This window comes from Anastrepha ludens, chromosome 2 (assembly GCF_028408465.1).
Source record: "Anastrepha ludens isolate Willacy chromosome 2, idAnaLude1.1, whole genome shotgun sequence".
NCBI classification, from domain to species: Eukaryota; Metazoa; Arthropoda; class Insecta; order Diptera; family Tephritidae; genus Anastrepha; species Anastrepha ludens.
This window is the reverse complement of record NC_071498.1, coordinates 76,387,925-76,415,638: the sequence shown is the minus strand read 5'-3', so window position 1 is coordinate 76,415,638 and position 27,714 is coordinate 76,387,925. Positions and strand designations below refer to the sequence as shown.

The 27,714-nt window shown below is 35.2% G+C and overlaps 1 protein-coding gene across 3 annotated transcripts; it reads right to left on the bottom strand.

Moving 5' to 3' along the window:
* Positions 1–588: 588 nt before the first annotated feature.
* On the bottom strand, positions 589–27,713 carry LOC128871901 (protein sneaky). Of its 3 annotated transcripts, none has more exons than XM_054114059.1 (10): positions 27,480–27,713; positions 27,289–27,408; positions 26,603–27,227; positions 11,421–11,542; positions 11,225–11,355; positions 10,946–11,164; positions 4,635–4,762; positions 4,323–4,566; positions 4,173–4,263; positions 589–1,079 (listed from the first exon to the last, which is right to left on the bottom strand). In XM_054114059.1, the coding sequence occupies exons 1-10, from the start codon at positions 27,709–27,711 to the stop codon at positions 916–918; spliced, it is 2,076 nt and encodes a 691-aa protein (XP_053970034.1). In that variant the 5' UTR covers positions 27,712–27,713; the 3' UTR covers positions 589–915. The 3 variants fall into 3 exon arrangements, with proteins under 3 accessions (XP_053970034.1, XP_053970035.1, XP_053970036.1); XM_054114060.1 differs by having other exon boundaries at positions 11,421–11,539; XM_054114061.1 differs by lacking the exon at positions 4,173–4,263 and having other exon boundaries at positions 883–1,079.
* Between the last annotated feature and the right edge of the window lies 1 nt (position 27,714).

The following is a 27,714-nucleotide window of genomic DNA, read 5'->3' as shown; positions in this document are numbered from 1 at the left end:
AGTTTAAATATCGTATTTTTCATCAATTTTTGTATTAAAAGCTAAAATAAATAATTAAATTCCCACTTTTCATCAGACATTGTACTAGCGTATTTATTGGCAGTGTGAAAATTTTTGCTGCAAATAATGCACGACTTTTGATACAAAAATGACGTTTAAGAACGCGTTGCATTTGCAGTACTGTCATATTTGCATTTTTGAATGTACTGCTCACTCTGAAATGGTATGTTGCGCATTATAATGCATTGTTGAACATACCCTATAATATATATTGGGAGGTTGAATTAGTTTTAAAGGTGGCACACAGATGGCGCTATTTATCACTTTATCGCGTTGGCAATACTGAATATATATTCATGACAAAGCCTCATCCCTAGGCTTTGTTTATCAGTATCTGTCATTTCGCTGAAGTATAAACAACGCAGTGTTTTCGTGCTCCGAGTATGTCAACTTTCGTGCCGTCGAAACGCAATTTGCGGGAAGCTTTGCTTTTCTGCTTCAATTTGAAAAAAAATACAGCCCAAGCCGTGAATTGCTGCAGGAGGCCTACCCAGACCATACTCCGTCGATTTCAACATGTGAGTACTGGTTTCGACGATTCAAAAGTGGTGATTTTCACACCGAAGACAAGGAGCGTCTTGGCCAGCCCAAAAAGTTCGAGGACGCGGAATTGGGGGAATTGGTAAACGAGGACTCGTGCCAAACCCAAGAAGAGCTTGCTGGATCATTGGGCGTTGATAAATCAACCGTTTGCAAGCGTCTAAAAGCGATGGGAATGATCCAAAAGCAAGGACATTGGGTCCCGTACGAGTTGAAGCTGCGCGACGTACAATAGTAAACAAACAACAATTAAATAACAATACATATTTATGTAAACATGAATATAAAAATAGATTTCAATTAAAAATTTACAGTTTACGGTATATATTCAACAAGTTCGAAAAATTTATTGAATTCTAGAATTTCAATTGTCTTTATGACATCTTTGCAGGAAATACATAACAAGCCCATTTCTCGCCAACACTGATAACAATATCCAATTCGGCATTTGGGGTTTTTGCAAATAATAAAATCATTATCTGAAAAGAGTTAAATATAATATTATAAAAGTATGTCGACATCAATCCATCAAACCCAAATTAATTTTGGCATTTGAAATTGACTTTGTTTGCAATAAAATCTATGAATGGTGCAGTTATTACTTATAGAGAAATTTCCAATAATTTTAGCTCCTGAAAATCTCTAGAAGATTAAAATTTGCATATGTAAGCATTGAGTCTCTTTATTATCTTCAATTGATAACGTCTAACTAAAAACCAATAGCCTCAAACTATGCGCCTTGGTAATAAAGAAATATGCGTCTGCACCGACATATTTATCGAATCAATCCCAACCCTGCCTACTGTACGGCCACAGTAGCGGAATGAATTAAAGCGTAACCAGTATTGGTTGTCCGAAACATCAACCAGATGGCGCAAAATTAATCACCTTATCTGAAGATTTATATCAGGTCAGTCCATAAGTTCGTGCGTTTTTTAAAGGTGGTTTTAAAATTAATAAAAAAGATGTTTAAAGTATTTATTAATCAATAATATATTTTCTTTCTTTATTTAAAATGTCTTCCCAACGTTTAGGCAAATTTTTAATTCCCTACTCAAAAAATTGTTTGTCCTTGGAGCCAAAATACGCTTCGATATCCCTTTACTGGTGATGAAAAATGGGTCCTTTACAATAAATAAGATGAAACACCAGAACCGAGTGCACCTTGTGAGTGATTACACAGGCCTGCGAAATTTATCTTTTTTCAGTTTCTAGAATGGCTGTACTTTTTTCTTGTAGTTTTTTATGCGCTGAAAACGAATCTGACCTTCAAAATGCTCCATCACGTCAGGATTTTTGGTAAATGAAGCCTAAAAGGTCAAAAAATGGCCATTTTAGCCATTTTTGATAATTTTTCTTGGGATAGAAAATTTTGTTTTTCAATTTTCGACGAAAAGGTTGCATAGTACAATTCTTTAGCTTTAAAACCCATTTTTTTTAATTATTGTACGATTTTTTAAAAAAAAGTTATGACATTTTGAAATTAACAGTTTCAGTTACGCCAATAGTTGGGTATAACGCTAAAATGGCCATTTTTTGACCTTTTAGGCTTCATTTACCAAAAATCCTGACGTGATGGAGCATTTTGAAGGTCAGATTCGTTTTCAGCGCATAAAAAACTACAAGAAACAAGTACAGCCATTCTAGAAACTGAAAAAAAATAAATTTCGCAGGCCTGTGTAATCACTCACAAGGTGCACTCGGTTCTGGTGTTTCATCTTATTTATTGTAAAGGACCCATTTTTCATCACCAGTAACAATACGGTTCAAAAAACTTTCATTTTCAAGCCGTTGCAGCAGCTGAGAACACACATTCACTCTCTGCTGACGGTTGGTGACGGAAAGTCTATGCGAAACCCATTTTCCCAGCTTTGAAACCTTTCCCAACTGAACCAGGTTCCTGTGAACTGTTCCATGCGATGAATTTAACCTCTGAGCTATCATATCGACTGTCAAATTTGGCTCAGCTTCCACGAGTTCGAGCAAGGCGTCGGAGTTAAACACTTCAGGACGACCAGTGCGCGGGGCATCCTCCACGTCGCAGTTACCACTTCGAAATTTTGAAAACCACTTTTGCGCAGTCCTTACACTCACGGTATCCTCTCCGTGAACAGTGTTTATTTCTGCAGCAGCAGTTGTTGCATTTTTACCACTTTTATAAAAAAAATACAAAATATGCCTCTTATACGCGTTCGAAGATTCCATTTTATTTTTTAACAACACGTGCTACTATATATATATATTATATAATTGGCGCGTACACCCTTTTTGAGTGTTTGGCCGAGCTTCTCCTCCTATTTGTGGTGTGCGTCTTGATGTTGTTCCACAAATGGAGGGACCTACAGTTTCCAGCCGACTCCGAACGGCAGATATTTTTATGAGGAGCTTTTCATGGCAGAAATACACTCGGAGATTTGCCATTGTCTGCCGAGGGGCGACCGCTATTAGAAAAAATGTTTTTCTTAATTTTGGTGTTTTCACCGCGTGAATTCCGAATGGTAGTCACGCAGCAACCCAGTCGGCTACGACAGCCGACGTGCTACTATCCGCGATTAAAATCACTTGTTGAATGCACAATATATCAAAGAAAATATAAAATTTCCGTTATATTCCGCGAATGATTTTTTGTATGCAAAAATCGTACAAAAGTGAAATTATGGGTAAAATACGCACGAACTTATGAACTGGCCTGATATTTTATTTTAGATTTATATATTATTTGCAGATGGCATCAAATTTAAGACTTGTGAATTAGACAGCTGCAGTATACAAACAGCCAAGTAATGGACCACGTAAAGGTCAAAATAAAGATTCTCATTAATCGAAATTCCAAAACGAAATTGGATTATTAGTTTCACTTACGATGCATCCTTCCGTTTTGCCTCATCAATTACCTCTCGGTCCTAATGGTAGTATGCTCTCTACATTCGTACATACATAAAATTAGCAAAACGGATTGAATTACTGGCTAGTCAAGCAACTTTATCTACATATGTATGTACTTATTTTGCGAAACCGTATTTTTCGATCACAGCTGATGAAACAATAAACGTTTCTTTGAAAGATTTGGTGGAATACGTACATTTAGAAAATAGAAGTCCATAAACACCATACTCACTAAAATATTGCAAAACGTTAACCACATTCCCCCTTTCCTATATATCATGCCATTTCAAAATAACAGCCTAACTAATCCGAACGATACCATCCAATAATTCTTTTTAAATAGAAAACTTGCTTCTGATTGAGAAGATGCTCAGGGTTTCCAGCTTTTATTATTTTATAAAATAGAATTGGAATTGAATTGAAGACAGATGAAAAACCTTAATTACAATTTTCCATCTGTTAGCTTCGATGAAAGTGTCTTAGTAACAGCAGAAGTCAAATGGCTAACATGACTAACATTAAGTGTGGAACTAACATAAGTGCATCTAAATGAAATTAAAATTACAAATATACTCTAATTAGCCGGTATATCATTCATATCACCGCTTTTATAACAAATAAGTATTGGAATAAAATTAATCAACATAGTTTCTTCACCATTTTAATAAATTTAAATATTTTACTACCTTCTAATGAATCACAAATTAAGCATTTCAGTCTGGCGATAGTAAAAAATTTCAGCCAGTCACAACAATTGGGCCAGCGCAAGCGTACACGCTAAAATTAATGATAAGAAAACCATAAGCTCAAAATTAACACAATGTGCAATGACTTACCAATGCAAGATTGACCCGTCTTCGCATCTTTTGTTTGACTACATTAAATTCTACAGCCTTTCGCATTACCTCGAATAAAGTACGTCTCTTTCGAAGCAAATTATTATACAAATATAGTACCCGTTGTTTCTCGCGTCTGCGATAGAAGTAACTGCAAATTAATCGCCTTAGGCGCATAAAGAATGTGCTTTTGTAAATAAGTACAATAATAATTGCATACGTCGCGGTGAGTTTTAAATAAAACCTGTGGAAAAATTATAAAATTATTAGTAAGATAGCTTTTATAAATTAAATGAACTTCAAAAGACACACCGTCTTGGTAGAGTATACGGAGTGGGTAAACAAGCCTCATTTGTGAGATACGTAGACACCTTTTCGTGCATATTAAAATTGAGAAGGGTTTTGCGTAATAACCTTGCCATCAACCCATTGCCCTGAACCTGTACCATGGAGCATATAAATTATTTTGCATTAATTTATTTGAACGAAAACAAAGCTGCCAAATAAACCGCGTATTGGTAAACAAAGGAGCCAAAACTACTTAAGATAGCGACTAGGAAAGCTTTTAAAAGAACAAAATTAAAAATGTACAGGACAGTACCCCTATTGTCACGATTTCAATAAGACTTATGGTCGGAGTTCTGCGCAGATCTCGAATCATTTTCAGGAAAGCCGATTATTTAGATAACAGATTCGAAATCTTAGAATTTCAAATGTTCATAACATATTTGTTTGTTCAAAATTAGCTTTATTCATGAACGTAATTTCCATCAAGAACAACGCAATCATTCCAGCGTCGCTCTAACATTTCAATACCACTTTTGTAGAACGATTTATCTTTTGTCTCAAACTAGGCCTCAGTTTCAGCGATAACCTCTTCATTCGAGCGAAATTTCATACCGGCGAGCACTTTTTTAGGGCTGCGAACAGCCAGTAGTCGTTGGGATCCAAGTCTGGGGAATATGATGGATGTGGGAGAAATTCAAAGTTCAATTCATGTAGTTTTGCCATTGTTTTGACTGACTTGTGCCGTTCTTGTTTTTGATCAACAGTGAGCAAACGCGGCACCCACTTTGAACAGAGCTTCCTTATAGTCGAATGTTTTGCAATATAAAGCCAACACCTTATCTTGATATCTTCACGATGTCAGCTAACTCACGCAACTTCACTTTTCGATCATTTAAAACGAGTTTGATGTTTTCAGGTGTTACCGCCTCATTTGAAGTCAGCAAACCATCGTTTTATTGTTTTTTCTGATGCAACGGAGTCCCCATAAAACTTTTCAAGCCTTCGCTTGAACGGTATTTTCCCCCATCAAGGAGCAGTGTAAAATTAAAACACAAAGTTCCCTTTGATCCATTGTTGTGAAAAAAGTAGCGTCACTCTTAGCACAATAACTCACGAACTGATAAATAGAATATAATAAAGCTTTAACCGCTGTTTTTTAAGGTTAGCACTAACTGAAAAAGAGGTGAATGCAATAAAACTAGTGTCATCTAAGTGTTAGAACCGGGACTTTTCAGCACATGTATTACACTTTTCTGTGTGTGATAATAATGGAGGGATCACTGACTTCACAGCAATACTGACCACTGCATGCAGTCGGGGCAGATTAATAAAGAAGTATTGACTATTAAAATTTTCCAACACAATGAATCTCCGGGCCTGGACAATATTATATCAACCGTTCTCAAAAGAACAATAACCTTTGACGACAATCTAAATAGTTCGTCTCTCCCTTAGCCTTTAATACCATAGATGCAGTGGGAAGGAAAAGTTGCAGAAAAAACGGTTGATGCGGCTTATATATAACCGGACTGAACAAATGATTAATCCACGCTGAAAGTAAATACGCTGCTTCGAAACTGAATCACTTAATGGCATAAATCTAAAACAGTTAAAAGAGTCCCACTTTTTGAGAGTTATTCTCGACCCTAAGCTTCCTATAAAAGGAATCTCGAAGCTCGGAGGAGGAAATGACTTAATGCACTCAAGTGACCGCTAGCATATATTGGATGTCTACATATGTATCACCTTCTCCCATATGGCGCGTTGTTATCAGAAATCAGTTCATAGCGATACACAACTGTTCATATTGGTTGCAAGAGCTGACCGCTGTACGTCTCAAAGAGCGATATCTCAACCTAACTACATACATATATTGGTATTGCAGATCATTATCATAACGTAAGATAAGAAGAACACACAAGTTACTGAGGTTACTCAAAAATAAAACAAGCTCTTTCTAATTTGTCTTACTTCCTAGTCCTATCTTGAACTTTCTCTCGAAGCGGATACTCTTATTAATGTAACCTCTAGGAAGTTGAGCTAGAAGGGAGTTTACTTAAATTTCCAAAACCCACCAAAATATTAACTAATACCCTTGCCATTTATTTCCAATTGGTATACGAGTATATAAGTAGATAATAATCTTTACTAACTTTGTTACCGACAAATATAACTATACTTATTAATAAAACATTATAATTAATAAAATCGATGATATTTTTATAAACCAATGAGAAATTTAATTAAGCTGAACTAAATCTACAGAAAAATGCTTCGTTATTCATCTGCCATATCTCAAAATATTGCATTTTACGATATGTTGATTATGTTGTTGGCAAGCAGAAACGAGTTTTTGTAAAGGTTTGTAGGTATTACAAAAATATTTTCATCGTTAAGTTCCTCTATAGATAACTTTCTTATGTGGTTTTTGACAACAATGTTTTTTGAGAGTAACGTAGTAAAAACAAAAAAAAAATGTATTTGAAAAAAGTTATGAGTAGGGTACGAATTTGCCTACACATACTATAATATTAATCTAAAACTAGCAAATATCCAATCACAAATGGTGTTTTTAAGAAAATTTATTGAGAATACAAGGAAAATCGTTAAAATATAATAAATGAGCATAAGTTTATCCGACGCAATAGTATTCCTTTTGCTACGGATCTGCACTTAGCAAACACTTCCAAAAAATTCAGAGAATATTCATTAAATCCACCTTATGATCTCTAAATTTTAATGAACCGATTCCTTCTACGACTTCTAAATATTAACGTCTTCGTTAAATTTGAATTTTAATGGCCCTTCGCCACCTACGATGGGTACCATTAGTTTACGTCAGTCGTACAAAATCTAATTATGCAAAGCACGTTTCGTTAATAAGCGTCCTATCGTAATCAAATAGCATTCCAAATTTTGGTATATCCCTATCATGCAAAGCAGTTAAGTATTTAGCAAGGTGAGTGGTTCAAGGGGCTGAAGCCCACCTCGATATTTTAAAAGTTCCAGAAAGTTTGTGATTCTATACAAATAATTCAAACTTGCCTTAGCCATTGTTAATTCGCACACTAACGATTTCTTCCAGTGATTGAAATTGGCACGCTATTTCATAGCTCTCGCTAGTGCTCCCAACCTGAACAGAGAAGGTAGCGCAAAACTCGGGAGCAATTGTTTTGCTCCGCTTCTAGCTACATTTCTTCACTGCTAGTAGCTTAGAGCAATAATCAAAAAAAGAATTTAAGTGCTCTCTGTAGTCGGAGTACTACTAGTGAATTATTCATGTGTGCTCTAGATAGCGCTACTGCCCTCGCTTTTGTTGCTCTGCTATTACTCCCAAAGTGTGTGTGTGTATGTACAGTGTTCACACAATTTATTCGTACGCCCTACGTAGGATGTAAAAAATTTTAACTTTGCGCAAAATATTTGCTGTAACAATATATTTCATTTCGATCAATGTAAGAATGTTACATTCGTAGTGAATTGCCGCAAACAAAACTTCTGTTATTTCAGCTCACGCTAAAGGGTTCCAAGGAAAGCAGGCAGACTTGCTACGTCTGCTGCAAAATACTGCAAAACATTTATTCGTACACTTTCAGCTCATGATATTGTTGCTTGCAAAAATAACAGTAAAAATCGTTTGTGTTTTTTGGCTAATATTACTGAAAACGAAATAAGATTTTTTTTCTTATTTTTTATCGCCGATTTAGTGACAAATGGGACGAAGTGCGGATTTACCATCAGAAATGCGTAAAATTGTTATTAAATTGTACTTGGAAAAAAAGTATCCGCGCGAAATCGGCAAAACAATTGGCAAACCGAATTCAGTGATGAGTCGAAACTTAATGTTTTCGGATCAGATTGCCCTCAAAAGTTTGGCGAAAAGAAAATACAGAACTGCATGAAAAAAAATCTTATTCTATCGTTAAGGTCGGATGATGAGGATGCTCTGCATATGGAGTGGAAAAAATGGTTTTTATTGATGATAATCTCGCGTAAGAATGGCTTATTTACCACTGTAAGCAGCTTAAATATTCACCTCCAATCACCGGATCTGAACCAAATTGAGCATGTCTGGGAGCTCTTAGAAACGAGAATCAGAAAACACAAAATAACATCAAAGGCGTCATTAAAGAGAGCATTAAGTGTTGAGTGGGGGAAAATTGCAGCTAATGAAACCAATGTATTGGTAAAAAGTATGCATCGACGTTTGGAGGCAGTTATTTAAGTACTGTACCAACAAAATACTGAATACTCGTTTTTTCTATTGTTTTTTTTAATAAACTTTCTTTATATGACTATGTACGAATAATATTTTTGCATGGATTTGTGCCTTATTTCGTTATTACCTTAAGTTCTCTAATTCCTGAAATGAATAACGTCTAAATTAAATTCCTTAAATATTGAATAAAAATGTTATTTTTTAAGAATATATTAAAATTTTGTTCCTATGAATAATCGTGGTAAGTATTAGGTGTATCCGTTTATAAATTGTGTCACTGTTTGTATGTACGTATGTATGTATGTACGAGGTCTGTTAGAAAAGTATCCGACTTTGTTTTTTATTTCTAACACCTGACAAATTTGAATTACGCGCGCTTGCATAAGCAGACCTGTAACCTTTCTTCAAATGTGTGAATAGAAAAACATAACATTCTTTATTCTCAAAAGACAAATGTATATATACAATGGGTACTTATAGTTGACAGTAGGAATTATTTAAAATAAGTATTGTATATGATGGTACATTTTCTGCATTTTTAATTTAAAGGTTCAAGTGTATTATTGCAAAAATGCCTACAATAACTAAAATTTCAGTGCGCAAAAAATATTATTATATAAACTCAAAAGTGTAGTTATGAAAATTCATTTAAAATCATTTCCTTATACTTGAGACAGCAGGATAAATATTTTATACAAAGCTCTATAATCACAGTCATTTAAGATATTTATAATATAAGATAGATCTAACGTCTTTTCACCAAAACGCTCTAAACAAAAATTTTTATAAATTGGGCAGATGCTTATAACGTGTTGGATGTTTTCGGGGTCAACCAAGTTACAAACTGTGCAGGCGGTAGAAAGTACAATCTTAAAAGGTCTCGCTTTTAGGTTAAGAAGACTTCCTCTTGCACGAAAAATTAAGCTAAGAGCGTAGGCTGAAAAATCATCACTGAAATATTTAATATCTCTAAGTGCTAAGTCGTGTGATTCTGATTTAATAGCAGAGTCCGAAAGTTTTTTATTCTTAAGATTGTCCAAAAACGAAGGTATGAACGCAGACAAAGACTCAGAATAAAAGCAGTAAGAGGCTTCATATTTATCATTAGCGAGATGTGCTTCCACTTTTTTACTCACTGAGCGCCGAGGCGCACAGCCTCCTGCCTGCGGGGAAGCCTGTGACTTGGCATAATAAAACACCACAAGCCAAAGTATGATACATATAAGCTCGGAGTGTATGTAGATATTGCGGAACCAAATATGTTTCGATGGGAATCATATAGTTCGGAGTATTTAGCGGTAAAAAAAAATAATTCTTTAATAAAGAGACGTATAAGTCTCTGAACTGAGTCGTATTCGTCGACACCCCAAACTTGCCCCCCATAAAACATGATCGACCTTGAGCACGCATCGTAGATTTTTAGTTTATTTGAAAAGCAGCTTCGAGGATTATGAATATATTTAAGCCAAGTTGCATTAATAGCGGTTTTACAATCAGCAAGCTTCAGATTTAAATATTTCGCATAAGAGAGTTTGTATGTAAGCAGCACGCCCAGATGGAGTATGTTGCACTAGACTAGGCTAGTTTACGCCCAAATATTTATATTCGTTAACAATCTCGATATTCTCGTCGCCAAACCTCCAATTATAAGAAGAAGGAGTTCTGCTAGACTCTCTAAACACCATGCATTTTGACTTTGTCTAATTTACTTTAAGGCCCTATTGAATGCTATAATCATGGATTGCATCGATCATATCGTGCAATTCACTCGGAGACTCGTCAAAAAGCACTAAGCACTGTGTTCTCAACTACAAGAATCGACCAAAGAAATCTTTAATCTGAATCATGCAATAGTAGAGAGAAGAATCATAAAAGAGAAGAGATTTACGCAAAAATACTTTTGATATCGTAGTAAGTCGAGGTGTGGTATTATTAATTATTTTGTTAGTCAAGATTTCGAAGGGAAAGAGCTACCTTTGTCGAAGTGCGATTGAAAAACACCATATGAAGCATCCTATATATACTTGTATATAATCTATATATACATATCATATCGTAAGCATATGTTAATTGTGTTATTTGTAATCGTTGCTTGAAATTAATGGTTATAATTTACCTGAAAATTAATTGTATGCTCCCCTTCTTGGACATATGAAATTAAAGACTTAATGCGTATTATATGTAGCAATGTCACAACCGAATAGTCAAGCATTAAGAAAAAAAATGCGGTCAAAATTTCCAACGAAAATTTAAATAAATTAAAAATTATTGCCTTCGATTCTTTATCAGTATGTTGACAGGTACGCCTCAAGTCCACTAAATTCTTCTTTTCAAACTAAATGAAAACTGAAATTGAATTAAAATTTTGCGTGCGTAGCGTATGTGAAAAGTTTACCTTTTTCAATGGTAAGATAGTTGGCTTCTTGACTCCCTTTCGACGATCATCTATCTTATAAAAATATTCCGATATATAAAAGTTATCAAAATCAATTTTACCTAAGTATTTTTTGTGATACAATATGGCACCTGTAAAGAAATGCATTTGTCTTTAAATCGTCGAGGTTACAAATACTTTACAAGTACGAATTTACCAATAATCAATTTGAGGAAAAGGAGTGATAAAAACATTTGAGCAATATGCATTACGGTATTGAATATTTTCTTTTTGGCATAAAATTCTTCCATGACCAAATCAGCAGTACGGTCAGCACTTCTGGAAGAAAAATCTACAATTAGATATTTATTATAGGCCTCTTCTTTTCGCCAAACGTTGGCAAGTGGCGAATAGATGAAGCAGCTGGTATAAATGACGCTGCAATAGAACTGCCTAAAATTACATGTGTTTGTAAAATAGTGAGTTATATCAGTTTTATGAGGTATAACTATACTCGCTAGCGGCGAATCTTGCTCAATAACTTTGTTGTTGCTTTCGCATGCAAATTTTCGTCTAGTTAGAAGTAGCACATAAACCATCATCAACACATAAGGACGTTAACAAGATTGGAAGTAAAAATCAGTGTCATAAGAATGTTTCACAATCACATTCGAGGAAAATTAAACGAAATTACCGCTTATTTGGCAGTCACATTTGGATCAAGGAAGCTTAATCATACGATTCTTCATATATTCAAAGCAAATAGCGAATAAGTGCCGTTATGAATATGATCATTTGAAACTCAACTTATTCGGTTATTTCAAGTCTTGCTTTCGCGCTATTAGTACATCATGGGTCCGAATCAAGCAGACACAACTGAAGTTGAAAGAAAAATAATTTTGCATATGTATGTATAATGAGGGCAAATCATGTGCAGAAATCGGTCAAACGGTGAATCGAAGTAGTTGTACTATTTATAGCATAACTAGCAAACCCGGCCCCCTTCGCTGGGCACACTAAAATAGAATAGATATGGTTTAGAACAGAAAATATATGATTTTCATATTATTTAATTCTTTATTCTTTATTCAAGCGCTTTGGCATAAACAATATTTTTTGTTTTTCTATTTGTTTTTGAGTAAATATAAAATATAAATTGAAAATCAGGAAAAAAGAAGATTGTTTTTAAATTTCAAATCATCGCATATGAATAAACAATCGTCTTTTTTTCCTGATCATCCATGAATTTTTCGTTTCAATTTATATGTTTTATTAAGCATTGGAGCTTTTTTAACCATTATCCATTTATATTTTTCAAAAAAAAAAAAACGAAACAAATTTTTTTTTCCACGAACACATAATTTCATTCGGATTTCATATTAAATTCTCAAATTTCGTAAGAAATTATTCACTGTTCCAAAATCCACTCCAAAAAAATTCACAAACAATTTTTACATGTTGCACTTACGTTTTTTCCTTATGGCATCCAAATCAGAAAGAAATATTGACACATTGTAACTCACACTGTCAATTTGACAGTTCAGTTCCGCCCTAAGCGTTAAAAAAGTAAGCGACATTATGGCTGGTTCAAAAGAACGCTGTACCCGTTGCCACTGCTCCGAATTACAACCAAACTTTACGAAACCCATTTTCAATACTTACTTAACAATGTGCGTAAGTTTGGTTTAATTCGGTGCAAAGACACGGCGGGTCCACGTTTTGGCATATATTTCGAGACCCTAGTCATCAATAGGTATGAAAATTACCCCGTATTAAAGCACTTATCAACAGCTCTCATTTGATACCCATATTGTACATACACAACCAAAGGTTACCCGGGTCCACGTTTTGGCCTATATCTCGAGACCCCAGTCACGGAGCGGCATGAAAAATACTCTGTTATAAAGCATTCACCAACAGCTTCCATTTGATACCCATATTGTACATACACGTCCGAAGGTTACCCGAGTCCACGTTTTGACCTATATCTCGAGACCCTATCTACCAATAGGTATTCAAACTATACGGAAATCATCTTCAATACCTACTTAACAGTGTGTGTAAGTTTGGTTTAATTCGGTTCAAAGACACGGCGGTTTCACGTTTTGGCATATATTTCGAGACCCTAGTCATCAATAGGTATGAAAATTACCCCGTATTAAAGCACTTATCAACAGCTTTCATTTGATATCCATATTGTACAAACACATTCTAGGGTCCACGTTTTGGTTTCTATCTCGAGACCCTAGTCACGGAGCGGATGGAAATACTCTGAACTAAAGCATTCACCGTAGCGGCCGCCGTAGCCGAATGGGTTGGTGCGTGATTACCATTCGGAATTCACCGAGAGGTCGTTAGTTTGAATCTCGGTGAAGGCAAAATTAATAAAAACATTTTTCTAATAGCGGTCGCCCCTCGGCAGGCAATGGCAAACCTCCGAGTGTATTTCTGCCATGAAAAAGCTCCTCATAAAAATATCTGCCGTTCGGAGTCGGCTTGAAACTGTAGGGCCCTCCATTTGTGGAACAACATCAAGACGCACACCACAAATAGGAGGAGGAGCTCGGCCAAACACCTAACAGAAGTGTACGCGCCAATTATTTATTTTTTTTAAAGCATTCACCAACAGCTTCCATTTGATACCCATATTGTACATACACAACCAAAGGTTACCCGGGTCCACGTTTTGACCTATATCTCGAGACCCCAGTCACGGAGCGGCATGAAAAATACTCTGTACTAAAGCATTCACCAACAGCTTCAATTTGATATCCATATTGTACAAACACATTCTAGGGTCCACGTTTTGGTCTCTATCTTGAGACCCTAGTCACCCCCTGACGCACATATGGCTCAGGAACGTATCAGTGCTTATCAGGCGCACGTTCAGCAGACAGGGAACGTGTTAATTATGTGGGAATTACTAATATAGAACGTGAAAATAGCGTTTTATTTCGCTGTAAAATTGTATGTGCATATAATTACATGGAATTCAGTACATACATACAGTATCGGACAAAACATTTACAACTGCAATGCAGCCTTCAATTTATTTTTTGTCATAATGTCATTCTTCACTCAATTGCAATTCAATTTCACGCTATGGATACTAGAGCATCTGAGTAATATTTTCCAAAAAATCTTTTCAAGATCCTTTCCTTTTTGTAGCTGTATTTAAAAAAAAATTAAATTATTTGGCAACTATGAGCGACAAAACAATTGCAACCTTGTGAGCTTAGCTATATAACGGTAAAAATGCTTGAGCTTAATTTTGTTTTCTAACTGTTCTGAGTTTAGTTTAATCGTGTCAATTTGTGAACATGAACATTTGTGGCGATAACACAATTTTTTTGTAAAGTTGAGTTAAATGAAGTAATGGCTCGAAATAAGTTCGGTGAAGTATTACGCGCGCGTGTTGTAGATGAATATAACAAAGGAATGACCCAGAAAGATATATCCATAAAATATAATATTCATAAGTCATCAATTTCTCGAATTATTGCGAACTTTATAAAAAACAAAACTATCGCGGTAGTGCATCGAGGAGGCCGAAAAAGAAAAACGGATGAAAGAACTGACAAACTGATAGCGAGAGAGGTAAAAAATATCCATTTAGAAGTGCTCCCCAATTGGTAAAGGAGCTTGGGTTACCAATCAGCTCAAAAACTGCCAGTCGTCGCCTGGCTGAAGCTGATTTACGGACGTACCGACCAGCAAAGAAGCCGCTTATTAGTAAGCGTAACCAACAAAAACGATTGCAGTTCGCAAGGGATCACATAGATTGGCCATTAAGGAAGTGGAAAGCTGTTCTTTTCAGCGACAAATCCAAATTTAATTTGGTCGGAAGTGATGGCGTATCCTACGTTCGACGCCCACGTAACAAGCGTCTTCAAAAATCATACTGTGTAAAGACTGTCAAGCATAGTGCTTACATTATGGTCTGGGGATACTTTTCTGCTGCTGGTTTGGGACCACTCCATCGTATTCTGGGCATAATGGACCAGTACGTTTACAGGGACATTATGGAATCGGTAATGCTGCCACATGCTGAGTGGGAAATGCCCTTGAAGTGGGTCATCCAACAGGATAATGACCCGAAGGACTAGAGGAATGACTAGAGGAATAAAGTGGACGTAATGGAGTGGCCTCCACAATCCCCAGATCTTAACCCCATAGAAAACCTATGGGGAAATAGTAAAAAAGAGAATTGATCGGACTAATGTGACAAATACTGACCAATTTTTCCAAAGAGTCCTGGAGGCATGGAGAAATATACCACAAACGATAGTTGACAATTTGATAGCTTCAATTCCGAGACGATGCAGAGCTGTTATTCAGAGCAATGGTTTTGCCACGAAATACTAAGTTTAATAAAAATAGTTTACTGATTTCCTATAGTTGCAATTGTTTTGTCTTATTAGATACAGGTGTTGGACAGATTTGATTTTTAAATTTAAGATATGAACTATTGAATTTGAATAAATTTGTTTTATTTACGTAAATCAACATCTTTTATTACAAATAAAGTGAAATTAACAGGTTCCAAACAAATAACGGCTGAGCAATCGAAAGTTTTCATTGCCCACATTTTAGTTGCAAATGTTTCGTCCGATACTGTAGATACATATGTACATACGTCCGAAATGAAATAATGCGAGCGATTCGTAAATACATACATACATACGTCACCATACGATGTAATTCAACATTAATGAGGTGTGGTGAGATTATCGCTAAACGCCTGTTGCTTCATTCGGTTGACAGCGAACAAACACACAAACAGCTTTTTTTGGAAAAAGAGCTGCTTTTGTTTAAACAATTTTGGTTAAATAACAAATATATCAATTTTTTTTTTTTAAGCAGAACGAAAGTAAATATTTCAAAGTTAAACTCTAAGAAAGTTTCATTTTAATTGGTTGATTCGTTTATGATTTATGGCCGTGAAAACAAAAAAACTATGTTTTTTTGCCACATTTTGACCGATTGCCACGCCCCCTTTATATATTTCTTCACATTATATAGATATAAACCTTCCTCTTCAATCAATCTATCTTTAAAAAAAAACCGCATCAAAATCCGTTGCGTAGTTTTAAAGATTTAAGCGTATACGGGGACATAGGGACAGAAAAAGCGACTTTGTTTTATAATATGTAGAGTAGAATGGGGTAAAATAGGTATGGGGCACAATAGGTAGGTGGGGTTTTCGTCGCACTGTTTTTGCAGAGATCACTCGTCTTATGTGAATTGAATACGTGGTGGGGAACAACGTTCGCGACTGTCATTTCGGCCGTCACCATTGATTAGTTATCCTAGTTCTGGCGTCGTTTAGTTTTTTGTGAGCTTTTCTCCGACATAGCATTTTTTTTATTCTACGGTGCAGTGCTTTTAATGTAAGTAAATATTTGTCAGGTGAGTTTTATTTGACGTAGAAAATAATGCTGAACACGAATGATGTGTCAGTTTTCTGATATTTTTGTTTTTTAAAAAAATATCGACACTAACATAAAACATGTGCTTGGGGGCACTATAGGTCAGCCGTCTGGGGGCATTATAGGTCACTACTTTTAATGGAATAAAATAAATTTTAATTGTTTTTGCAGCAAAATGGTGCGTAATTATGTGCGAAAAACGCCGAAACGAAATGAAGAGGACGTGAAAAACGCAATCGCGGCAGTCCGAGATCGCGCTAGTGTTCGATCAGCCTCTAAACAATTTAAAATTCCGTTCGAAACATTACGTGCTTGCGTGATGAATTAAAGAAAAATTCCTAACTTTTATATCATGTGCAGTGTTCATACTCTATAAATAAAGGTTAAAACGTTAATTTCCAAGCCATGTACATTGTTCTTTTCCCCTCCCATATAGTGACCTATCGTGCCCCCGATTTTGAAAATATCGAAAAAAAAGTACCTTTGTCTTATTGAATGCAGCTTCCAAAATATTTAACCAAACATAAGTCAGTATAACCAAAATGTTAGCAGATAAATAACCTTTCAAAATCTTGCTTATTTTTCAAAATCAATGCAAAACCACCGTAGCAAGAGCTCTCAAAAAAAAAGACCTATCTTACCCCATTCTACTCTAGTGATAAAACGTTTTAAAGGGGAAAGAAATTTTAAGAGCCGACCTCATACTGGATGACCTCACAAATTGGCCTTCAGTGATGAACGCCATGTAATAAGAAAAATGAAAAAGAATCCAAAAATTACATCAACGCAAGTGGTAGCAGAAGTTCTTGAAGAGATTAATAAAGAAGTCCATCTGAAATCAGTTCGCAGGTCCTTGAAACGTGCCGCATATAGCTCGCGAATGGCTCGAAGGAACCACTCATCAGCAAAGTCAATAAAAATAAAAGAATCGAGTGCGCAAAGGAATGTAAAAATAACCCACTTGATTTCTGGATCAACGTTATTTTTAACGACGAGAGTTCAACTTTTTTCAATTGGATGAAAGGATTCGAGTCTGGAGAAAACGTAATACCGAATTCGACAATTCGACAGTGAATCATGGACTGTTGTTAAAATTTTAAATTCAAAGCTTAATAATTAATTTTAATTCAAAACTGGTTATATGAGTCTAGGAAAAATTATTTTCTACTTTTTAATCCATGTATGGAAACGTGGTACACAAAATTTGTTTTTAGTTGAGTCTCATTTTCTACTTTTTAGTCTTGCCTAAACATATCTATAGTAAGTGTGAAACTAAAAGTGTCTGTATATTTTATAAAGTTCGTTGAAAACTGAAACAAATTGCTAAATATTGAATTGAATCCGGTATTATTCATGTAAGTATTAACGTTTTAAGTCTCTAGTTAGAGTTAAGTTAAGTTTCTTAAAAACCGACTGCAAAGTTCCCACTAAAATCTTTGAATCAATGATAAATAAGAAAGTGAGTTGATATAAATGTGGTAATAAAATAATGAAATACAGGATATACGAATAACGAAGTGTTTAAAATCAGGTAAACTTAGATATGGCCAAATTTTACAAGCCATCAGATTTTTTGGCATACTTGGAAGCTTGTTAAAGATGATATATATTACTGACAAATAAAATGAAATGAAGCGGTGGAAACGTTTATATCCATTACGTACTCTGCACACAATTATAACCAGTAGCAGCCCTGCAGAATGAACATGTTACGTATGTGACATAAACATGACATTAAAAGATAGAGTGATACAAAAAAAAATGTCATATATGTATGTATAAAGTAATCAGTGGTTTTTTACAAATGTTTAAATAATTACGAGTATAAAAAATCGAGCAGATAATTCGATTCTTGTAATGAAATCTAGCAGAAGAGAACAAAAATACGAACGTAGAGAGAGATAGAGTTGTTAGTTGTGAGCATAATTTTCTTAAATTACCTATTCTTGTATCTGTTAGTATATACATATATATCCGAATACAGATTGCTTCTGATTTTTTCTGGGATTGCCGCACAGCAGAAGTTGATACGAATAAGATGATATGCTGTACGATATACTGTTCTTTTATTTAATGGAGTGCCAGTACCAGCACCCCATGTACAAAATATTTTTTCCATATGATATGGAGAAACATTTTTATATATAACACTTGGGCTGAAAAGTCCCGGGCCTAAAAATGAAAATACGTTTTGTTTTTGTTCACAATTAGCTTTATTCATTAACGTAACTTCCATCAAGAACAGCGCAATCATTCCAGCGTCGCTCTAACATTTCAATACCACTTTTGTAAAACGATTTATATTTTGCCTCAAAATATGCCTCAGTTTCAGCGATAACCTTTTCATTCGAGCTAAAATTTCTTACCGGCTGCGAACAGCCAGTAGTCGCTGGGAATCACATCTGGCGGAAAGGATCCCGGTTTATTATGGCCGAACACTGCTCAGGATCATAAAGATCTTGTTTTTGATCAACAGTGAGTAAACGCGACACCCACTTTATAGCTTTCTTATAGTCAAATGCTCATGAAATTTAAAGCCAATATGTTCTTTCGATATCTTTACGATGTTAGCCAACTCACGCAACTCCACTTGAATCGTCATTGAAAACGATTTTGTAGATTTTTTTGATGATTTCCGGTGTTATCGCCTCATTTGGACGTCCACTGCCTCATGCATCATTGGTGTCTCTACGACAACGTTTGAAGTCAGCAAACCATCGTTTTATTGGTGTTTCTATTGCAGCGTAGTCCCCATAACTCTTTTCAAGCCATTGTTTTTCTTGAACGCTTGTTTTGAAAATGACAAAAGTAGCGACAATCTTAGCAGAGTAACTCTCGAACTAATGAATAGAATATAATGAAACTTTAACAGCTGTTTTTGCAGGTTAGTACTAACTGAAAAAGAGGTGAATGCAACAAAACTAGTGCCATCTAAGTGTTAGGACCGTGACTTTTTAGCCCATGTTTTAAAATGTCTGATTTCCCCCCTGGGTCGGCTCATCTTGAGCTACTTAATAAATCCGTGATATTCTCTTGGGAAAGCTACTTTTTATTTTAAAGCAAATTCTAAGGAAAAGTACTCAATAGCCTAGAAATAAAATCTTTTGCTACAAAAAGTTAGCAGGCAACACTCGTTAAAAAAATATGACTTATTTATTTAATCTGCTTATACATATATAAAGCCTAACAATAAGAAATAAAATTTCAAATCCTGTTTGATGTGTTATTAGCTCAAGTTCTGTGATTGAGCCCTGTTGGATAAATGTCGCCCTTCAAAGGCTGGTTAGGCTCTGCTTCATTTGATATAACATATTTATTCAGTTACAGAAGGTATTTACCAACGGATTGGTGTGGTTTCGATGTTTTTCTGCTATTCTTCACTTCAGCTTTGGCCATAGCTATTTGAAAGACTCTATATATATTTACCATAATGCTCTTAGCGTTTTGGACTGAATTATGTTAATGTTCGTTCATTGGCCTTATAATAGTAAAAGGTGGCGCAAAGTTAACTTTGTCTTTGAATAATTTTTTTACTAAATAAAAAAATTATTTTGAGTGATAGAAATCTTTATTTTGACTTTTACGTGTTCCATTGTTTGTCTGTTTACATACTGCTGTGCAGTTCACAAGTGTAAAATATGATTGACGTACAACGCCATTTGTAAAAATTATAAATGTTCCGATAGGAACATTAATTTTGCTCCACCTTGTATTATATTTGAGGACTTTATAATCTAAGCTCCACGCCGATTTTTTGGTTAGTCCCCAGTTTAATCAAATGTTTCTAGTTTCATTTGCAATACCTTCGATGTTCTTTCAGAACAGGCTACAATATCAACAAAACCAAGCATTTAAAGACAGCAAACCTTCAATAATAAACCACACAAATTTAATAATACACCAGCGCGGTTTAGTAATAACCAAGCTAACAAAAGACCTCTTTCTCAAATGATACCGCTTTCTAACAAAATTCAAAGGGTTTATAGTACTGAAACAATGAAAAGGTGCAGTATCTTGTAGAATACTGCGAGTCCTCGCAAAGACTATCAATGCGAATTTGACAAAAAAAAACGGAATGCCCTCTAGTGATAACATCAATTTTTTAAACTAAAATCCTCACTGCCATACATATTTTCGTTTTAATATAAAAAGTTAAATTGAACTAAAAATTTTATTACAAACCTTATTAAAAACTAAACTAAATAAAATTTAAAAATTTAAAAACTTTTGAAGTCATTTTTACTATTACTAATACTATTATTTTACATTACTCAAAAAATGCAAATATTCTTATATGCAAATGTCCTAATAATCCTCCGACGTCGAAAAAAGAAGATTCTTCAGAGTTGAAAAAATTCCGTATAGTAATCGACTACCGCAAATTAAATGATACCATACCAGATAAATATCCCATTCCAGATATCACCACTATCCTAACCAATCTAGGTTCGGCTTAAGAAATGAGCCTGCTATTGTACAACGCACCTGGAACGATGTGAAAAGAGAACATATCGGTGTTCGATGTTACGTCTATGTCGATGACAATTATTTTCAGTGAAAGTTAAGAACAGCATTTTAATGATCTTAAGATCATCACTGACACTCTCAAAAGACCACATTTAAAAGCACAGTTCGAGAAATGTGAATGTATCAAAGAAGGAATGGAATTTATTGGTATAATAATTAGTTGAAATGGTATCTACACTACGGCATCTCACGCCATAATATATTTCCAAGGACCAGAAACCTTCTTTTTGGGAATGACTGAACATAATCGCAAATTTATAAAAGCACACGGTCAAATTCCAAAACCTCTCACGGAAATACTAATAGGTAAACTGGAAAGAATATGAATCCCAGAATAGGAACCCCATTAAAATAAAAGTAATTTCAAATGAGGCCACCAAAGTGGCCGCTGCTTTCTGCAGATGTGTCACTAGTGTGTTTAACCTTTGATTACAACAATAAACTGTATTATGGGAAAAGCCATGGCATACTTGACGCATAAAGTCTAAAAAGTGGCATTTTTAAAAGTATACTTAAAATAATTTGGCATTTTAAATTTGGTAGTCAATGTGTGCGTAATCTTTAATGCAAAATCATCAAGCGGATATAAATAATTTCTTTTTATCGAAATTACTAAAAAAAAATCAACTTTGTTACGACGAAATAGTGTGAATCCAAGTTTTAAGTGAGGAAGGAAAGTATCAGGTTGATTGCCAATTTGGTGGGATGTTCGCGCTGCGCAGTCGAATGTATCACATAAATCAAAAAGTGGGGAAAACACCTCACTAGTGTACGCGAGTCTGCCAAGGATCGTAAAAAATACTCTCTGCCCTTGCAGCTGCCCTGTCGGAAGGAATTGAAAAGAATCGGAGACAAACCATGGTTTTCAGAAAAAGCGTTTAAAATAGGCTCCCCGATACCAACATTTTATAGAGGAAGATTGATCAAATGTTCTGTGGTTTGATGATTGGGACTTCGAGTTAGTTTACATCATTTTAAAATATCAACACCCATAGCATCCTACCCTAGTCCGAGGAAATAACCCAAATCTTATAAAACGGTTTTTTTTCTTTTCCTACAGGTATTTGTAACACCAGGAGTGACATTCGTGATGCGGCGGATTGCCGAGGAATACCATTCAGATTGCGAGGTACCCGCTGATTAGCAAGGGGAAGAAGCAATATGATCTGGGGATGTATGACTGCTGATGGGTCAAAAGTACATAAATATACAAGGTGAAGTCCAAAATAAATAAGACTGATCTAAAATAGAATCGACAGGAGCTTTGTTCTGATAACTTCGAGTTTATTTATTCAAAATAGTCTCCTCTGGCCTCGATACACTGTTTTGCGCGATCTAAAAGCTTTTCGAAAGAGTGTTTCAGGTTATTGATCAGAATGTCCTTCAGGATGTCGGTACAAGGCTTTTGGATGGCCTCTACGGACGCAAAACGTTTTCTTTTCATGGCCAAATGCAATTTTCGAATAGGTAGAAGTCACAGGGAGCCATATCAGGCGAATACGGTAAGTGATTGATGGTTAAAATGCGATTTCTAGTCAAAAAATCAGTCACAAGAGTGGATCGATGGGATGGTGCATTATCATGCATTAATCATCAGGTTCCTCCTTCACGGTATTCAGGGCGACTTCGATGCTACAAACGCTCCAAAACGCTAGGATAGAAAATTGCATTCACGGTTTGGCCTGTTGGCACGAACTCCTTGTGGACAATTCCCTTGGAATCGTAAAAACAAATGAGCATCAACTTGATTTTTGACTTCTTCAAGCGCGATTTTTTGGGTGATGGCTCGTCTGCAGCCTTCCATTTGTCACTTTGACGCTTAGTTTAAGGTGCATGTTGGAAACTCCACGTTTCATCACCAGATTAAATGTTGTAAAAAAAGTTCTCGTCTTGTCTCGCCTCTTTTATGAGCAATTTTTGATCCTCAGTTGACTTGTGCGGAATGAAACGTGCAGAGACATTTCGGAAGCCCAAATGATCAGTTAAAATGCGATAATTCGATGTTTTGGAGATATTCAACTCCGATTCTATGAATTTCAACGATGATTTCAGTTTTTGACAAATTTACGAACTATTTCAATGGAGTTTTCGGTAATTACTGAGTTTGGGCGGCCCGTATGTTCATTGTCATTTATGTCCTCACAACCATCTCTGAAACGTGTAAGCCACTCATGAACTCTGGCACGAGATAGACAATCGACATAAACTTTTTTCATCAATTCAAATGTTTCGGTAAACGTTTTACCAATTTTAAAACAAAATTTGATATTAACTCTTTGTTCGAAACTCATTTTTGTACCGATGATACAAACATACATACAGACACATTAGACGCAATAACTTCGCTTCCACTGAACCGAATGTCGCCAAGCTTTCACTGGAAGTCAGCTAGGGATGACTTCCAACGCACTAACTCATTAAAAAACATTTCTATGACGCCAGTCTTGTTTATTTTGGACTTCACCTTGTATTAGAAACTGCACTTTTTCTCTGGTTACAAGACAACAATACAATGCTCTTTTTGACAAATCAGCGACTACGATGCGTTGGTTTGAAGAAACATTGTTTTGTTAGATCGGCCAGCAGAATCTCCAGATCTAAACCGCATAGACCACATGTGGGTTATTTTAGAACGTAATGCCCCAGAGCATTGACGCTGTTATTAAAGCAAAGGGTAGACCTTCTAAAATTTAATGGTTTTATCATTAATTCCTTTTATTTATACTGATTTATTAATAAATTAAATTTTTAAAACGAAAAATTCAGTAATTAATACTTTTAGCCAAGGCTATATAAATTTAACAGTACAAGTAGCAACCTCTAAAGAATTTAAAAATTGCTTGCCATCTGATGATAATATACTTCCCTAACCACAGTTTGAAAAAAGCTTTGAGTTGGCCACGAACGCTTCCAATTACGCTTTAGGAGCTGTACTCTCCAAGGCAGCAGACCTTTTTTTAATGAATTAGAAAAACACAATCATGAACAATTTTACAAATCAGGCAATTGAGCATCGTTGCGGGCTCCGTTTCAAGACTACCTACTTCTAATTTAAATTCAATTACTGTAAACAGTAGCGAAAGCTCTTTAGAAAACTTAATTCTTCATTAGAAATGTCAACCAGTACATACAAATTTGAAATAATTTTCCATAGGCAAGAAACTACATATTATAAAGCCAGAGACAAAATTTTGTTGGGCAGAATAAACCAATAATAAGAACCAAACTCGTAAAAAGGTACAAAGAAGAAATAGTTAAAGACAACAGACACTCCACAGTAACCACGGAATCAGGAAAATAGTCCATAAAGTCCGTATACGAAACTAACGCATTCATATTTTCTTTTCTTCTTAGAACACTAATTTCCTTAACCCTCTACTTAATTTGCTACGGTTCGATTGAAGTATTCGATTACTCATAGTCTGATAATGAATCCCACACGATATAAACCTTACCGAATACTCGATCATCCCAGGAGACATAAATACTCACCACAATAAAAAAAATACCCCACCATCCCACACTTTACATCCATACATTGCAGAAAAGGTAAAATAATAACTGCCATATTTTACATAATAAATAGTTACATAATCTCAAAGAACTCACAAAATAAATACATATGTAAAGTTTTTAGAAGAAAATATGCTATTTCATTCTCTGCAAGAATCACTAAATTTTGCAGATATTCAACCGGAAAAGACATTTGTAAATCTATTATAATTAAACATTTAAGTAAAAATTGCACTATTTTGAAAGTTATATTTGAAAACTTCTTGAAATTTAATAGCAAATACTATGGCCTAAAAACAGCTGTAGAGAAATAAATAACTAAAAATATGTAAACAAGATGAAACTGAAAACTGAGAAAATGAAAAATGCACAAAAATATATTAGAAATTCATGCAGAAATAAAAAAATGGATTGATTTTGCTAAATAATTTTAACGAAAAATTTACAAATACTAACAATATCCCAAGGAATGTGAAGGGATCGTATTTTATAAAATCGTTTAATGAAACAATAACAATAAACAATTTAAGTTTAGAAGTTCGCTGCCTGAGACCGTTCTTCTTCTTGTTCAGAATACGAGGAAATGCTATCATTAAAATTCATGATAGAGCTAAATATTAAAAACGTTAAAAAATAAAATTCTTAAAATTTGCTAATTAAATCCAACATCCTAACTCATTTTGGGCTTTTAACCTTTTAACATGCAGGACACGCAAATCAGCCAATTATTATTCAAAGCACAGATTATGGTATGTTCATATGCCACAAAAAAATTTCAAAGCATAAAAGCGTAAGCCAAAAAACAATCGGGGACGATCGGAATTTCGGAGGGATTTGTTAACACAGCATAAATTCCATTCACATATTATTCTATTGGCAGCAATTTCCCAATATTACCTATTCATATTTCCATTCATAAAGGAATAGAATCCAAGCCCACTATTAATGAGTATAATCGTTTACTGGAAAATTTTACTAGTTAATAATTAGTGAGGCTGAAAATTTAATGCTCTACCCCTACGTCTGCTTCGGATGCAATTTGAAACTTTCTCAACTAAATTGAAGTGTTTAGATTGAATGAAGACTCCGACAATGAGACTGAAGATGCGATTTGCAAAAGGATATTAATGAAATTGAAGGTTATGCACCAAAACAGGTTGACACAATACGCCTCCCGTATCTGTGGTTATTGAAAAAAATATATAAAAAAGACTTCGCCGGGGCCGCGCTACAAAAGTGAAACTTCTTTTGATTCATTTTAATCCTTCCATTATGCTGATAGTTAGTTGTATGCTTCAATCTTAACATACAAATAAAAGATAGCATTACATAACACTAGGTTGAGCAGGCTATCGTCAATATTTCCACGGTTCCGCGGCACAGTGGCATAAGTTTCATGAGATGAAATGACGTGAGTTAATGAAACTCACATCTCTCATAGCCAATACCCTTATACTTCCAAGATGTATGTAGGCTATATCCATAACTTAGACCATATAACTGCAAAGAAACAGGGAGTAGCGATACTTGTTAGGAAAAATATTCCAAACAAATTAGTTCAAATTTAGTCCAGTATTTCAACATTAGCTGTTTAGCCATGACCATGTACATTCCTCCCACCCAAGAATTTTCCTCAGTGGAAATCACGCGCATCTTTTGTAATTTCTCCTCTCAATTTATTTTGTGCGGTGATCTAAATGCTTGGAATACCATTTGGGGGCCAATGGGCACCCGGCTACTACCCGGGTGGCAACACAAGGGTTAAGATGAGGTGAACTCAGAAACTTATTATTATTGATCGCAAATTTGAAAGTTGCAAAATAATAATTAAATATTAATTTTAGATCAAGCCCATAATGATTCCGGTCCCTGATTCTGAGCGTACGCTGCAACTAGATAGCTACCAATCAAATAAATCAAAATCATCTACCTTTGAGCAGCTTGTGGTACAGGAGATTTGATTTTGTATTTCACTTCTACTTCGGAGGCATTCTGCTTTAATAGTTTTTCAGCGTCATCCAACTGAGCGTAGCTTTCTCCGAAGTTGTTGGGCAGTACCTCACTAGGATTACAAAGATTGTCCGGATTTCCCAACAAATTCATACCACATATAAAATCGGCTTGGAACGGCCAGCATAACAAGGTCCGAACAATTCGGGGTAATTTAATCTCACATTCAACATATGCCTTAGCAAATGCTCCACGGCAACGTTGTTCGCCTCTTGTTAGCTGCATTTTACATCGGTCTTCAAATTTTTTGGAATATGTCCTTTGTATATACTCTTCCATATTTTCGACTTTACGACGAGGTAATACATAATTTGGATCAACGTATGCTCCCTCTACTTCTGCACGCATTGGTTCCAAGATTTCACTTATTTTTTCAAACGATGTTCCTACATCAGCCACATCACCCTTCATAGTAGCTAAAGTGTTTTGAAATGGTTTCGTCATGAGATCCAACCGGGTCTTTGTCAAGTTATATGTGAGTGTTGTGGCACAAGCAAATACGTGAACAACTTCTCCACCATTTGCTGCCAAATTAGCTATAGGTCCTGAAAATGTATGAATGGAAACCAAATTGTGAAATATAAAAACATGTTTTGTTTTAAATACCTGATATGATGAATGCGAAGCTCAAAGCTCTTAAATAACTTCTTCCAGATTTGCCTGCCATTCCAGCCAGTATTAAAAAGCTAATACATTTTATACTCGAAGTGAATAAAAAGCCTATTCCTGTTTTGAAAATGTATGCCATGCCGCAGCGCAAATAAACATAATATAAACTCTTCGAATATCGTGCTTACCAATTAAAGCGTCCATTGCTGCTAATATTACGATAGCTGCTTTCAGAGAAAAATTCAAGTTAAGTAGAAGTAACCACCACAGGACCGTAGCTACGCAAACTCCAACAAAAAAACTGCAAACGTATCGTGTCTTTGTCCAATTTTCGAGACTTGGACTCAACAATATACAGTAGAACGGACGACATTTCTCAACAAGCAATAAACAAATTTTTTTTCTTAAACAATAAAGCATTTT